This window comes from Protomyctophum bolini (assembly GCF_963924005.1).
Source record: "Protomyctophum bolini genome assembly, chromosome: 13".
Taxonomy (NCBI): domain Eukaryota; kingdom Metazoa; phylum Chordata; class Actinopteri; order Myctophiformes; family Myctophidae; genus Protomyctophum; species Protomyctophum bolini.
The window spans coordinates 39,324,813-39,340,838 of record NC_137874.1 but is presented as its reverse complement, the minus strand read 5'-3'; the positions used below and the strand labels follow the sequence as shown (position 1 = coordinate 39,340,838).

General features: G+C 43.0%; 1 protein-coding gene across 1 annotated transcript in view; it reads left to right on the top strand.

The window, feature by feature from the left end:
• LOC308327334 (voltage-gated potassium channel subunit beta-3-like) overlaps positions 1–16,026 on the top strand; it is a gene marked incomplete at its 3' end in the record, with an annotated part of 42,192 nt that overhangs the window by 25,315 nt on the left and 851 nt on the right. Inside the window, exons 9-11 of the mRNA XM_080780674.1 lie at positions 8,059–8,153; positions 11,788–11,908; positions 13,319–13,407. Coding sequence (XP_080636800.1) covers positions 8,059–8,153; positions 11,788–11,908; positions 13,319–13,407 — 305 coding nt within the window. The remainder of the gene's footprint in view (positions 1–8,058; positions 8,154–11,787; positions 11,909–13,318; positions 13,408–16,026) is intronic.

Genomic DNA, 16,026 nt, shown 5'->3' with positions numbered 1-16,026 from the left:
ACCACAAGACAGGTCAGTTCTACTGCCCGAGCTCTACCACAAGATAGGTCAGTTCTACTGTTATATAGAGCTCTTTATGTTATCAGCGGCTGACTGTGGCCCATCTGAGTAGGATGTTGACTAATGAATGCTTCAACATTTCAGAACGAGAACAGTCTGTTCTGAGCTGTTATGTTGAGATGCTCAGTTATGCGCACGCACGCAGTCACACACACACACACACACACACACACACACACACACACACACACGCCTGCCATGTAGCTTCAACAACAACAACAGCAGCAACATTTGAAGGGTATTATTAGTACAGTTTCAGGGACACACCGTTATGTCTGAGGTGGTGTGAAAACAGGGAATGTTCTTCCTTCTCTATTCAGCAGCAGCTTTATTTACTATCATTATTATAGGTTTTACTTCATTATTACTTATTTAGATGTGGACCTCCCAACACCTGGCGCAGGATTTGTCCGTTTGTTTTGTCGTTTTGCTCCAGAGAAAAACAGGTGGTTTTAACGTTCCTTTTCCTATGCAAATGCATATTATTGTTTGCGGTGCAGTTTCCAACCACAGTGGCTTACAGTACCATTTACAACTTACTATAGACTTAGAGTGGCCGGATGGGAGCCGCAAGGTTCCCAGTTCGAACCCGGGCTCCCACATGTAGAGTTAGTGTCCAAGTGTCCTTGAGCAAGACTCTGAACCCCTAATTGCTCCTGATGTGCTGGTTGGTGCCTTGCATGGTTTCCGCCACCATCGGTGTATGAATGTGTGTGTGAATGTGTATATGCACAATCTATGTAAAGCGCCTTGGATAAAGGCACCATTTACCATTCATCATCAATCTAAATAGTATATTAAAAAAATATATGTACTACACAGGTCAACAAATTAACTTGGCAACTTTCTATATAACATGCCATCTGAATTACATGTCGTCAAGGCTAGGGGAAGTGTTACGGCATAGGCCTGTCACAATTATTAAATAATTGTCTAATGGCAATTATTTGACATAATCACAGCTATTTTTGCATATAGGCTAATGGTAAGTCGTTTCCAAGTTGAAAAATGTCCATACATTTCCGCTTATAGATCAACTGTGACCAGATTTGACTGAGAGCAAATTCCAGCTTTTCACCAGCTTTTTCAAAATGAGTTAATAGCACAGGCAGACTCTTCACATATACTAGAGCATATCTGAAATAAGTGTCAGAGCTGAAATCGCCATGTAAATATGAAATAAATGCTTAAACATGTAGCTAGGTGTAATGTTAGAGACCCACAGAAGTGAACCTTTCAAGCCTGTTTTCTCAACTCGCTGTTTTCTGCAAGACATCATCAAGCCATATCTCCAAAACTGGTGGGTCAAACTGAACAAACAATATGTCAATTTGAAGCTATGATTCCCTGCTTCCTTGAATCCTTGAATATATATATTCTTTCGTTTTTAACTCAAATCTTTGCTTCTGGGAGGAGGATCCCTGGAACAACATATTTTCAGATGGGGGGGGGGTCGGCGACCAATTAAGATACATTTCTGGGGGTCCTTGACATGAAAATGTTTGAGAACCACGGACATAGAAACATGGGGTTTTTCAGAAAACTTTAGAAGACATAGAACTGAACTGAACATGGGCTATTGGGCAGCTATACTCATGAACAACAACAACACTGTATTTCCCCCCTCTATCGCTCGAGGGGTGTGTAGGGGTGGGGGGGGACACTTCTGTCGGCCTGTGACTGTCATGCATGATGAAATGTCAAGCAGGGGGCAGCTGCTCTCCACTCACACACACACACACACACACACACACAGCGAGTCAGCCAGCGCTGCGTGGAAGTGACAGGCCTAGCATCGATCATTAATCCAAGCAGAAAGAACGAGTCGACATTGATATTAAACAAGATGGAGTTCAAGATGAGGTCATCCATGCAGTGTTACAGTGCATACACACACACGTACGTACAGTATGTATACTGTACTGTACTGTACTGCAGGGGTCTGCAACCTTTTTTTAATTAAGTGCCATGTTTGTATTTTCTAGATCGTCAGTGTGCCATATCAACATTAATTAATTTTAATGACACCACCGTCAAAAAGTCCAACATGTTTTGCTTGTCCACAAATATAAAGTTTTTCCTTCTTTTTAAATATTTTCTTTCACGTTGTTATAATGATCATTATACTCGGGGCAATAACAGAGTTCAGTTTTAATGAATGTGGAATGCAGGATGTAATTTACACACAAATGTGAGGGATTTGACTCGTTTTTTTAAATAGTTTATTTAAAACCAAAAGTCCTCTCTCTCACACTTATGCCAGTGTGCCAGTGATCACCCTCCTTTGTGCCAATGTTGGCACCGGTGCCTAAGGTTGCCTACCCCTGCTGTATGTATGTATTAGTGATGGGAGATTAATGGGCAAACACGTCTGTATCGGTCGATTTGAGTTGTTTTTAGATTCATCTGCATCAGTTAAACTAATCAATCAGACCGGTTAATCAATAGGTCCGATTAAAGGTAATGCACAAGTACTTAGTATTGATGACATTTACATTGCAAAACGATCCGATAGCGATTATTTCCATTGCAAAACCATACGATACAAAGTCAAACGATACGGTACGATATTTGCTTGTTTATACATATCGATATACTTTGATTAAAATCGATATTTCGATACAGTTACTGTATTTTGTTGGGCCTTGATGCCGTCGTAATGACTGTTTTTACACTTGCTGAAAATAGCTGATCGACAAGCTCACTGCTATTTTCAGCATGCCACAAAGTGTCAAATGACTTATACTGGATCTCTTGCCCACTAGTCATTTTTAGTTGTCGACGATGTATATTTAGTCTTAGTTTTAGTCATCATCGCTTCGTTCTAATTTAGTTTCCAGTTTAGTTTTCGTCAGTGAAAAAAGGTAGTCGACGAACATTTTTGCGTCTTAGTTTCAGTGGAGGAAATCAACACTGAGTATAGGACTATAATTGCTGTAGCTCGTTGGAATGACGACTCTACTTTCTGCAGTACGTCTCCACGTGTTCATCCCGGATTAATTTACATACCCCCCATGTAACTATTTAACCCATTCTGACCTGAGATCAGATTCATACGAGGTTTCCACACTGGACACACACTGGTCTGATGAACCCATTCTGACCTGAGATCAGATTCTAAAAATGTCAGTCGTTCTTTCGATTTTTCAAAAATAGCAGACCTACAAGCTCGTAGCGCGCCACTCGGTGGCGCGCTATGAGCTTGTAGGTCTGCTATTTTTCAATAGCTAAAGCATGACATGATGCGGACACCAAAACGGGTTCCGGTTCAGAATGGGTTAAAGCATCATGTTGTACTTTAGCTGTTGAAAAATAGCATATCTACTGTACAAGCTCACCGAGTGCCGCACTATGAGCTTGTAGGTCTGCTATTTTTTGAAACACTGCGATATATTTTCAGATGTGGGGGGGGGCGGAGGCATATTACATATATCTTTTGGGGTCCTTGACATGAAATATTGAGCATGAGGTTTTTTTCAGAAAACTGTCAGGATTTAGAAGGCAGAAGGTAGAATCGTTCTCAGGTCTAAATAAATGGGTTAATAACAGTGCAGGAGAGGAGTTTGTGCAGCCATGTCACAAACGGTCTCGTCACGTGGAGTATGAACGGCATGCAAAGCAGGTGTCTAAATCACGGCTCACATGAATGAATCATCGGATTATAGTTTTGGAAAGAAAAGTGACTCATGTATAAAAAAACCTCAGACTGGAGTCAAACAACAAGGCGCCTTGTGCCTAACTAACCCCGCGCGGATAATAACGCCCCGTGGAGCATCCTGCGGTGGTCCACATCAAATAGCATAAAGCACCGTAGCTGTATAGCTCCACGCGTCAGCAACTGACTCAGATGTACAGTACAGAAGGAGTGAGTGCATTCTTATGGAATCATGACTCTCCACTGCCGGGTCTGGGCCGTGGCGGTGTCGGTGTCGGTCCGTGGGGCAGCGGGCCAGTCCAGATGCTGTTCCGATAACAGCCATGTGTGGCGGTGTGCCAGACAGTGTTGTTTTCGTCTACTCATACAATGACCGACTACCCTTTTTTCACTGACGAAAACTGAATGAAAACTAAGCTACGATGACTAAAACTAAGACTAAATATATTGACAATTTCGTCAAGACTAAAATGTAAGAAGGGACTAGTGTACTAGTACTAGAGATCCAGTATAAGTCATCTTACACTTATACACTATACACTATATTATGAACTGGTGGGTGTGGCCACATAAAAACATCGTTTTAACACTTTCTGTACACTTTTTTTGAAAAAAAAAAAAAAAACCTTTCTCCTAGTTCCTAGTATAATCTCCTAGTGCTATTTTAGAAAAATCGTGAAAATGTGGCACAAATCTTCATATATATTATTTCTGGGCAAACTTTTTTAACTTTAAATCTTTGCTTCTGGGAGGGGGGGTGTCGTCCCTGGAACAACATATTTTCAGATGGAGGTCGTGGCCAATTACATATATTTTTGGGGGTCTTTGACATGAAAATATGTGAGAACGACTTAGACAAACAGTGTGCCGCGGGTTCGACTCCCGATCCCGACGGCCTTTACTGCATGTCTTCCCCCCCATCTCTCTCCCCATTCCCTGTCAGCCTACTGTCCATAAAAGATATACAGTAAAATAAAGGCGAAAGCCACACAAAAAAACCATTCATTCCATTCATTGGCTGTTGGTAGTCTGTTGGTAGTCATGGCTGCCAGTTCCCACCTGATGTTGTGTGGGAGTTCAGATTGATCCAGACTGTACTGAATAACTGACAGCTTGCAGAACGTCTTCAGACTAGGACTGAAGTCTAAGATGCACAGGTCATGTTTGGCTGCTCCAAAGAGGATGATACGATCTGCCACCATGCCTCTGAATAGAGAATCTGAATCTCTGAATCTCTGAATCAGAGAGATTGAATTTGGAACATTCCCTTTGGACTCAACCTTCTTCCAGGTGAAGGTCGCTGGACTGATTTTCCACAGATTTAAGTACTGCTCAGGGTTCCTGCTACCAAATATGTACAGCTCTCCATTGTAGGAAAAGGCGGAATGACCTTCTTTTCCTTGGATTGATGCAGTGTCCATCCAAATGTTGGCCTCTGTGTCAAACACAATGAGGTTGTCGTCGTACTGATCATCGTGGCCCTCAAATACAAACATCTTTGTCCCGATGATGGTGGCAGAGTGACGTGATAAATCCGGTGGTCTAGTGCCTCTGGTATGAATTAATGACCAGACCATTGTGTTGGTGTCCAACTTGTACATGCCATCAGTGCATCGGTTCCATCCTCCATAGATGAACATGACCTTCCCAGAGGCACAGGCTGAGTGGCCGTGCCTCCCCCCTGGAGCAGTCCCAGATATCTTGCGTGTGAGCATTCTGTGCTCGTCGACGTCAAATGCATAAAGCACAGTGCTGTAGCCCCCCCGTGTCAGTCCTTCCCCCCCAGATGTAGACGTAAGGGTCGATCAGCACAGCTGTGTGCCTGGTGAGCATGGGGTGAACCTCAAGGGGACGCTGTTGTCCTCTTCCGGGTGTCTCTGGGGGCAGCTTGGTCCAGCACAAAGACACTGTGTTGAAGACATGCACTTCAGTCCGACGCTCGGACTCGATAAAGTCTCCTCTAAAGCAGTACACTTTGTGGTCCACTGCTACAGCAGCATCACACTGCGGCTTCGGAAGACCTTTTAGGGCCACCGTCCAATGAAACATTTCACCCAATTATATAGGTTTATACCCGTAAAAGAACCCAGTCCTGAACACCTTGAATGAATGACTTGAAGGCGATGCAGTCCTACTGTGTGGGTCAGCACTTATATAGGTTAGCGGGCCTACGTGTGACGTATAGACATGATGTCACATGTAGGCATGAGTCGTAGACTGTCATAGACTGACCTGCAACTACCCTGACATAAAATTAAACTAAATGGACACTCTCGAGTAAAATTATTGAGGGGCCAGCCCCTCCTCCTATGTCCAGCTTTGAGTGTTTGTGTAAACACAAACATTGCGTAAACACAAACATTGAAGACAAAGGCGAGGACGCAAATTGTGATTGGCCAGAATGAGATGATGTATGAAGAGCGCCCCTCACTTCACACGGGTGTGATTTTGTGTTAAACATCTGCATTACTTGATTTAAAAGAAGACACAATTAGGGCATGTATAGAAGAATTGTTATTTAGATATTTTGTTATCTCTCCTAAGCTACCACATCATTACAGCAAGGAATTATATGGACAGAATCTTATAGGCTACAATAACAACATATTCGTTTGGTTTTGAGGCTAAATCTCACATGCGCGCGCGCACACACACACACAGACACACACACACAGACACACACACACACACACACAGACACACGCTACATTATACATACAGACAAACTGTTCCGTACGACTTGTCCCTTTGGAGCCATGGTGAAAAGAATTAACCCATTCTGACCGGGAACCCATTTTGATGTTAGCATCATGTTATGCTTTAGCCATTGAAAAATAGCAGATCTACAAGCTCATAGCGCGCCACCGAGTGGCGCGCTACGAGCTTGTAGGTCTGCTATTTTTGAAAAATCGAAGAACGACTGACATTTTTAGAATCTGATCTCAGGTCAGAATGGGTTAATCAGACCAGTGTGTGTCCAGTGGAAACCTCGTATGAATCTGATCTCAGGTCAGAATGAATTAAGGGGAAAAATAAGGAAAACAGAAAATGTAAATCCCAGCTGGCCGTCTGCTGCTTTATATAGAACCATGTGACCAACTGGGCCCTCAGGACTCGTCCACGTTCAAGTGAAACCTCGTCGACCGTGTATATTTAGCATGACAAATAAGGGATAATTTCACGCCATCGCTTAATCCATCCTGACCTGAGATCAGATTCTAAAAATGTCTTCTACATCCTGACAAGTTTTCTGAAAAAGCTATGTTTCTATGTGAGTCGTTCTTCGATTTCTCAAAAATAGCAGACCTACAAGCTCGTAGCGCGCCACTCGGTGGCGCGCTGTGAGCTTGTAGATCTGCTATTTTTCAATTGCTAAAGCATAACATGATGCTAACACCAAAAGGCGTTCCCGGCCAAAATGGGTTAATCCAAATCTAATTTTTATTTGGGGCTTTGGGGGTGGGTGGGTGGGAGGGAGGGCCGGGATATCGACGACGGAGATGGTGGCGGGGAATTAAAATGGGATTTAATTAAAAGAGGGAGATGACGAGCTTGTTGGATCATGTTGTGTAGAGATATAAATTAGGTCTCGTTTACCATATAGGTCTCGGGAACCCCTTTTGGTGTTTTAAGCATTATGAGGATACTTTATAAGGTTAGGGAAGTTAGGGAATAAGACCTGGTACTTAAGACACGCAAAATACAACAACAAAGTGTTCAAAACCATAAACTACAAGAATCAATGCACTGTATAGTGCACGCTTGACTAAAAAATAAACAAGTGTTTTCCCTTCGGAATGTGTGTGTGTCTCAGGTGTTGGAGCCGTGACCTGGTCTCCCTTGGCATGTGGGCTGATAACTGATAATGTGTGTGTGTGTGTGTGTGTGTGTGTGTGTGTGTGTGTGTGTGTGTGTGTGTATGTGTGTGTGTGTGTGTGTGTGTGTGTGTGTGTGTGTGTGTCTCAGGTGTTGGAGCCGTGACCTGGTCTCCCTTGGCATGTGGGCTGATAACTGATAATGTGTGTGTGTGTGTGTGTGTGTGTGTGTGTGTGTGTGTGTGTGTGTGTGTGTGTGTGTGTGTGTGTCTCAGGTGTTGGAGCCATGACCTGGTCTCCCTTGGCATGTGGGCTGATAACTGATAATGTGTGTGTGTGTGTGTGTGTGTGTGTGTGTGTGTGTGTGTGTGTGTGTATGTGTGTGTGTGTGTGTGTGTGTGTGTGTGTGTGTGTGTCTCAGGTGTTGGAGCCATGACCTGGTCTCCCTTGGCATGTGGGCTGATAATGTGTGTGTGTGTGTGTGTGTGTGTGTGTGTGTGTGTGTGTGTGTGTGTGTGTGTGTCTCAGGTGTTGGAGCCATGACCTGGTCTCCCTTGGCATGTGGGCTGATAACGGGAAAGTACGGCGAAGGAGTGCCCGACATCTCCAGGGCCGCCATCAAGGTCAGTGAAATCCTGGCGTTATAAAAGGTATAGCGTATAAAGGTAGCCTATATTCTCCATATGCAGACCGTGGCCATCTTACCATATAAATGAATGGCAAGGTGCTACCTACGTATAGGTGCAACTTCCCATTACAGCCCATTCATCCAAACAGAAAAGTCCTATCTGATTGTATTAACCCATTTTGACCTGAGATCAGATTCTATAAATGTCTTCTACATCCTGACAGTATTCTGAAAAAGCTATGTTTCCATGTCAGTCGTTATTCGATTTTTCTAAAATAGCAGACCTACAAGCTCGTAGCGCGCCACTCGGTGGCGCGCTATGAGCTTGTAGATCTGCTATTTTTCAATAGCTAAAGCATAACAAAATGCTAACACCAAAAGGGGTCCCCGCCCAAAATGGGTTAAACAGAGTCAAACTCACCAACATTGCAGCTGTATACGCAAAGCTTGAATTATTCTCTTTCTATCCTCAAAGTGTTCGTTTCATATAAAGAATTATGAGCTACTTTGTGTCCTTGCAGGTGATTATTTTTTCTAAGTGCTGGAGTTTGGAAGTGCTCGTTAGATATCACTCAACTGCCACCTGTTTTGAATTAGCACATAATGCAGGAGGCAGCAGGACGTTGCTTTACTGTGAAAACGAGTGCTGATGGAAACATGGCCGCGAGCGGTCTGCAAAATGGGCAATAGGATTTAGACTCTGGTAGATGTATTTATCGATTCTGACATGTTCAGTCTACGAGAGTCTAAGGGGCAGTACCCCGTGCCTCAGAATAGCTCTGAACATGTACAGTACAACCAGAGCACGAGACTGTAAAAGGTTATCTCTCCACCAACCAGACTACAGATTACTACAGGCTGTTACGAGCGCTACGCCCCTTGCCGCTACACACAAGGCCGCCCACCCGTGCCGGTAAAATAAAATTATGAATGCATACATACAGAGATGCAATGACAGTTGAGTTGATCAAAGTTTGGCGGAGCCTGGTGGTGGCTGTTGCTATAGCACACACAGCCACACCACGCCATAGGCACACCGGTGCCTCCCAACAGCTCTGGTGGAGTCTGTAGTGTAGGTTGTAATAACGTGAAGGAAGTCAGAAGTGGGCGAGTGTGTGTGTGCAGTGCATGGATGGGGCTCTCCCCCGAAGAGTCCCGACCACCAGGTGTACGTTCACAAATCACAAGGACTGTACGTACAGTCAGTGCCCCGCTGTTCATAAACCAAACCGCAGTTTGGGCTTGTTTTCTGCACAGGCTGTACTGTAGCTTGCTGCTCAGTTCAACATCGTACCTTCACAACTGCTGGGGGTGCAGTCGGGCCTACTGATGTCTAGTTGCGCCCCTGCAGACTGTAAGTGTAAAGGTATCTCTCCACCAAACAGACTACTGTATACAGATTACTGCAGACTGTAAAGGTATCTCTCCACTAAACAGACTACTGTATACAGATTACTGCAGACTGTAAAAGGTATCTCTCCACCAAACAGACTACTGTATACAGATTACTGCAGACTGTAAAAGGTATCTCTCCACCAAACAGACTACTGTATACAGATTACTGCAGACTGTAAAAGGTATCTCTCCACCAAACAGACTACTGTATACAGATTACTGCAGACTGTAAAAGGTATCTCTCCACCAAACAGACTACTGTATACAGATTACTGCAGACTGTAAAGGTATCTCTCCACCAAACAGACTACTGTATACATATTACTGCAGACTGTAAAGGTATCTCTCCACCAAACAGACTACTGTATACAGATTACTGCAGACTGTAAAAGGTATCTCTCCACCAAACAGACTACTGTATACAGATTACTGCAGACTGTAAAGGTATCTCTCCACCAAACAGACTACTGTATACATATTACTGCAGACTGTAAAGGTATCTCTCCACTAAACAGACTACTGTATGTATACAGATTACTGCAGACTGTAAAAGGTATCTCTCCACTAAACAGACAGACTACAGGCTTGGCAGTCGCTGGAGATCAGTGGGTTGGAAGGTGTGAAAATGAAGTTGCTGAATGCACCCGAGAGGCGACACAGACAGACTGTGGTGCTAAAAATAGCCATGATGTCTTTTTCAACAACATACCCGCTGCCAAAACGACGCCTTCTCTACAAACTCCAAAAATCGGCGCGAATCGACAGGTGTCGAGCTTGTAAAGCTTTTGTACTCAAAAGTAGCAGATCTGCTACTTCTGATGCTTTTGAATTTGAATCCTGAAAAGTAACAGCTTTGGACGTAACTTATTTTTTCTTTTCTTTTTAGAATGTATTAAATAGCTCTGTATTCTGAGAGCAATCAGAATACACCTTGTCCATTTAGAACCGCAGAGGAACCCTTGAGGGTTTAAAAAAAGCTTTATCCTTTTTAAATAAACTTTTTGTTTTCAACAAATTCCTTTTTTAAATAATTTAAATTAACTGAGCGTGTAAGGAGATTTTGGAGGAGACTAAAAGGAGAGGGAATGGTGTGGAGGGAGCCTGCGTGTCTTTAAATGTTATCAAACGGGGAGTAGCATTGTCACTTCTTTACAGTACATCTCCATGAAAGTCCCTTTTCGGGCAGAATCCTGCTCATGCCAGACAAGGCAGACAATTAAGCAATATTACCCCGAGCCGAGCGTGTTCTTTATCGTCATTAATGCAGAGCAAAAGTGCATTAATGATGATAACGAACACCCTTGAGTGTAATTTTTCAATTATACAGCAGTTACACTTAAAACTAAGATATTCGCTAAAATAAAACATCATTTTTTAACGACATAATGTAGCCACTACAACCACAAATGTCCCAAGAAACTGGATAAGCCTAGCCACCGAGTCTGCTGCGCTTTGGGAGAACAGAGCCTTTTGATATAAATCATACTAATTAAAGTATGAGGTATAAAGTACAGCAGCCTTGTGTTCATACAACAGAAAGATGGGGTATTGGTTAAGACTCTTTCAGGACCTTTCACTGCTTCGTCTCAACCATTACTCTATGGCTCTGGTCTCAGCCACTGCAACATTCCGTTTCTCTCCAAAGTTGAATGTTGTTGCCACTACTGTTGGAGCAGCCATAAACTACACAGGTTCATCCCGATGTTCTGGGCTTTTTTTTGTAAAGTTAGTGTTAGTAAAAAGCAGGTATAAAAGAGCAACGTTTGAGGCAGACTAACATCAGTCACTCTCTACCGTTCAATGTACTAGAAGACCTGCGAGTTTACACCGCAGATAATGTCGTCTCCGCCTACAGGAAATACATGAGACACGTTTCTGAATTTGTGTATACAGCTTTTGAAAATAGCTGATCTACAAGCTCACAATGTGTCGCGTCGCGACACATTGTGAGCTTGTAGATCTGCTATTTTCAAAGGTGATACATTTGAAAACTTGAAATAGGACATTCTGCATTAGTGAGCAAACTTTCTACTTTTACTTTTACACTTTTGCATTTCGACGCCAATACTTTTGTACTTTTTTTTAAATCCCGGACATTTACTTAATGTAACAGAGCATTTCCTACATTGCAGTATCGATACTTTTACTCTTTTCCCCCACAGGGATACCAGTGGCTGAAGGAGAGAGTATTTTCTACATTGCAGTATCGATACTTTTACTCTTTTCCCCCACAGGGATACCAGTGGCTGAAGGAGAGAGTGGCCAGTGAGGAGGGACGCAGGCAGCTGGCTAAGATCAAAGAGCTCCACCTAGTGGCCGACAGGATGGGCTGCACTGCAGCACAGCTAGCCATAGGTAAATAAATACATACACACACACACCGAAGAGAGGCGAAGAGGAGACACACACGCACACACACACACACACACACACACACACACACACACACACACTAAGGATGCATGTGGTTACACTCGTGCACAGTTCCAATTAAAGCTGCAAATGTGGAACTTATTTTTTATGAAATAAAGTGCTATATTTTAACTATATGTAATACATCCGGTATGCTCTTCTATTGTATTGGTTCTCAAAGTGGGGTCCGGGGACCCCTATGGGGTACTTGAGGGAGTTCCAGGGGGTCCCATAGCTAATTTAGATAACTTAACGTTATGAACCAAATGGACCTTTAATGGGTCTGTAACTCTGAGATTTGTACACTCTCAGAGTTAAATTAACAGTGGTTTTATAAGTTGGGGGTCCCAGAGATATAGAATTGCCATTAAATCGGGGGGTCCGTAGTCTAATGCATGTCAAACTGGGTGTTCTTGAAATTAAAATGGTTGAGAATCACTGGTAGAGCCGTAAAAATCCTCCCTGGTGTATCTTTTCAAATGGGGGGTCCGCAGACTAGTTAATGTCGGTTTGGGGGTCCTTGACAACATGACATAGTTTGAGAACCACTGTTCTATTGAGATACATTGTGTCTGGTAGGACACCTACTGGTTGACAAGTAGTACTGCAGCCTGAAGCACAAATTATTCTAATCTTGGAAGAGATTGTGCGTGTGCGTGCGTGCACGTCCATGTGTGTGTGTGTGTGTGTGTGTGTGTGTGTGTGTGTGTGTGTGTGTACGACCAGGATACCAATCTCCCATAGGATGGGAAAACGTCCAGATTTGAGCTTTTAAAATGAACAGAGGATTGATTATTGAGAACCATAATTGAAAATGGTGTGCAGTGCAGAGATATTGCTTTTTCTGCCTTCGAGTGAAAGACAGTTTATTACACAGCTAACATTATGCACTTTCTTTCTGCTCTCTCTCTCTCTCTCTCTCTCTCTCTCTCCCTCTCTCTCTCTGTGTGTACATGCCTCTCCACCCCCCCCTGTGGCTACTCTCTCTCTCTCTCTCTCTCTGTCTCTCTCTGTACATGTCTCTCCAACCGTGACTGCTCTCTCTCTCTCACTGTATGTACATGTCTCTCCACCCCCCCTGTGGCTACTCTCTCTCGCTCTCTTTTTCTCTGTACATGTCTCTCCAACCGTGACTGCTCTCTTTCTCTCTCTCACTGTATGTACATGTCTCTCCACCCCCCCTGTGGCTTCTCTCTCTCTCTCTCTCTCTGTACATGTCTCTCCAACCGTGGCTGCTCTCTCTCTCTCTCTCTCTCTCTCTCTCTCTGTGTACATGCCTCTCCACCCCCCCTGTGGCTACTCTCGTTCTCTCTCTCTCTCTCCCTCCATGTCTCTCTAATGTCTCTCGCCCAGCCTGGTGCCTGCGCAGTGAGGGGGTGAGCAGCGTCCTGCTGGGAGTGTCCACCACGGAGCAGCTGGTGGAGAACCTTGGAGCCCTGCAGGTACTACACTGTTACCTCATTAACTCATCCTACCACGTTCTACCTTCTATATAATATAACACAACTCTCAGACTGAAAACTGAATCATAGAAAGCCAAGGGAGTACAAGTGAGTTTTCAAACGTGATTATTGAATTAAGAATGCATAATTATACTGTACATGCACACAATAAAACTGTATAATTTTCACTTCCATTTAAAGGATATAAAATAACCCCAAACAAATCAAACACATTTGTAACTGTAGTAAAAAAATGAAATCCTATATCCTACCCAATCGGTACAGAATCCAGCTGCTACACAGGATGCCACACCCATCTCTCTCCAGTCTCCACGTGGTATCTGTTATAGTTTGATGACAATTGATTTGAAGATTGTACGGATTAGAAAAAGAGAATAAGATCCAAGCACTCATGCTTGCCCCGATGAAGACCAGTCTGGTCCAACATGGTTTATGTACATAGATGTTTACGTCCTCTCCTTCGTTCCTTTTAGAGCTTTCTCTTTTTCAAGTCATGCTTCCCGTTTATCCTAGAAGCACCGATCTACGGGTTTTGAGCCTATATTCAGCTATTAGTGTAGATTTTCGTCTTACACAAAAATATAGGGTTCCATTTTCGTCACCGCTAAAGCCCTTATCCCTAAACTTCTTTGCCTTTTTCTTTTTTTTACTATTTTGCTAAACATTTTTGAATAGTTAAAATGGCCAGTCTACAAGCTCACAACGTGTATAATGTAGATTGGCTAGTTGAACTATTCAAAAATCTTTTGCAAAATATATATATAAAGAAAAGGAGACGAAGTTTAGGGGTAAGGGCTTTAGCGGTGACGAAAATGGAACCCTACATTCCCATTGACAAGGAATTGAGAATGTACGTCATACTGTATGTGTATGTATACGAGCAAATCGGCTTAGTGTAAATTTTTGTCCTACACAAACAATACATTCCCGTTGACAATGAATATAGAATTTTACGTCATAGTGTTTGAGCAAATAGGCATAGTGTCTATTTTACGTCATGATTATGTACAGTACGATGATAAGAACTCTTTTCTCATTTGACCTTTAAAGCCCTTCAAGGTCAGACAGCCGGCTTCCCATGCAGTTACATTAGAGATAATGTTACATGTATGAGCCTTAGATCCTCCTTAGATAGGACCCTCTTTGGTATATATTCCTTAAATCTCCTCATCATAACTTTAGAGGCATATAGTGACCACCTAGGCTTCGGTACAGTTAACCCATTTGGACCTGAGAAAAACCTGTATCAGTGGTTCTCAATATTTCATGTCAATGACCCACAACAATTATATGTATTTGGTCGCCGACCCCCATCTGAAAATATGTTGTTTCAGGGACCTCACCAGAAGCAAAGATTTGACTAGACACTCGGTGCCGCGCTATGCGCTTGTAGATATTGTATAACATAAATAATGCTTACAAACACTAAAAGGGGTTCCCGCCCTTAATGCCCAGCCTGAGAAGCTACAGTATGGCTAGCGATATCAGTGCCTTCTTATGAAAACATGCTTTCATGTCGAGTCCTTTTCTTTTCGTATTTGGCCTCTTGTGTCAGTTTTAATTTGATTTTAATCTCTCTTATTGCCGTTTTAATTAATGTTATTTTATCTTCTGATTTGACTTAGCCGTTTTATAGGGTTTATCTTGATGTTCTTTTCTTTTTTTAACCTTGTTCTGTTCTGTAAAGCACGTTGTAGTGATCACACATGTATAGTGCAAAAGGCGTCTGGCGGCTTTTGAAAGGCGATGGTCAGGGCTTTCTTTTTTTTTGGGGGGGCCAGACTTTCAAAAGCTGAGAATAGTAGTAGAACTCTTAAAGGGACACGTCACCCTTTTTGCAAAACTATATATGTTAATGATGTTTAGAAGCTTTAGAACACTTTCCTGGGGGTCTTTATGTGTGTAATATGTGGTTTTAGATATTTTAGATTGTAGCAGTGAGCCTGGTGTCTCTGATGTCATGGACACTGGGCTCACTTCCTTCCTGGACTACATGTTGTCTCAGTAAGACCGCTCTCCCCCTATCCACAAGGAGGAGCAGTGCACCAAAGTATGGGAATTGTAGTCCAGGAAGGTAGTGAGACCAGTGTCCATGACATCAGAGACAACAGGCTCACTGCTACAATCTAAAATATCTAAAACCACATATTACATACATAAAGACCCCTAGGAAAGTGTTCTAAAGGTCCTAAACTTCATTAACATGTGAAGTGTCCCTTTAACAACTCTAACAATCACAATGAATTGTGTCTCAGAGATCGCTGGGCTCATCCCTATCTAATCTGCAGCAGGTCTGCTTTATAGCCTGAAGTATAAGCTTTAACCCATTCTGAACGGGAACGCATTTTGGTGTTGGCATCATGTTATGCTTTAGCTATTGAAAAATAGCAGATCTACAAGCTCATAGCGCGCCACCGAGTGGCGCGCTATGAGCTTGTAGGTCTGCTATTTTTGAAAAAAATCGACTGACATTTTTAGAATCTGATCTCAGGTCAGAATGGGTTAATCAGACCAGTGTGTGTCCAGTGGAAAACCTCGTATGAATCTGATCTCAGGTCAGAATGGGTTAAATAAAAAAGCAGCTTTGCCTTGTGCAGC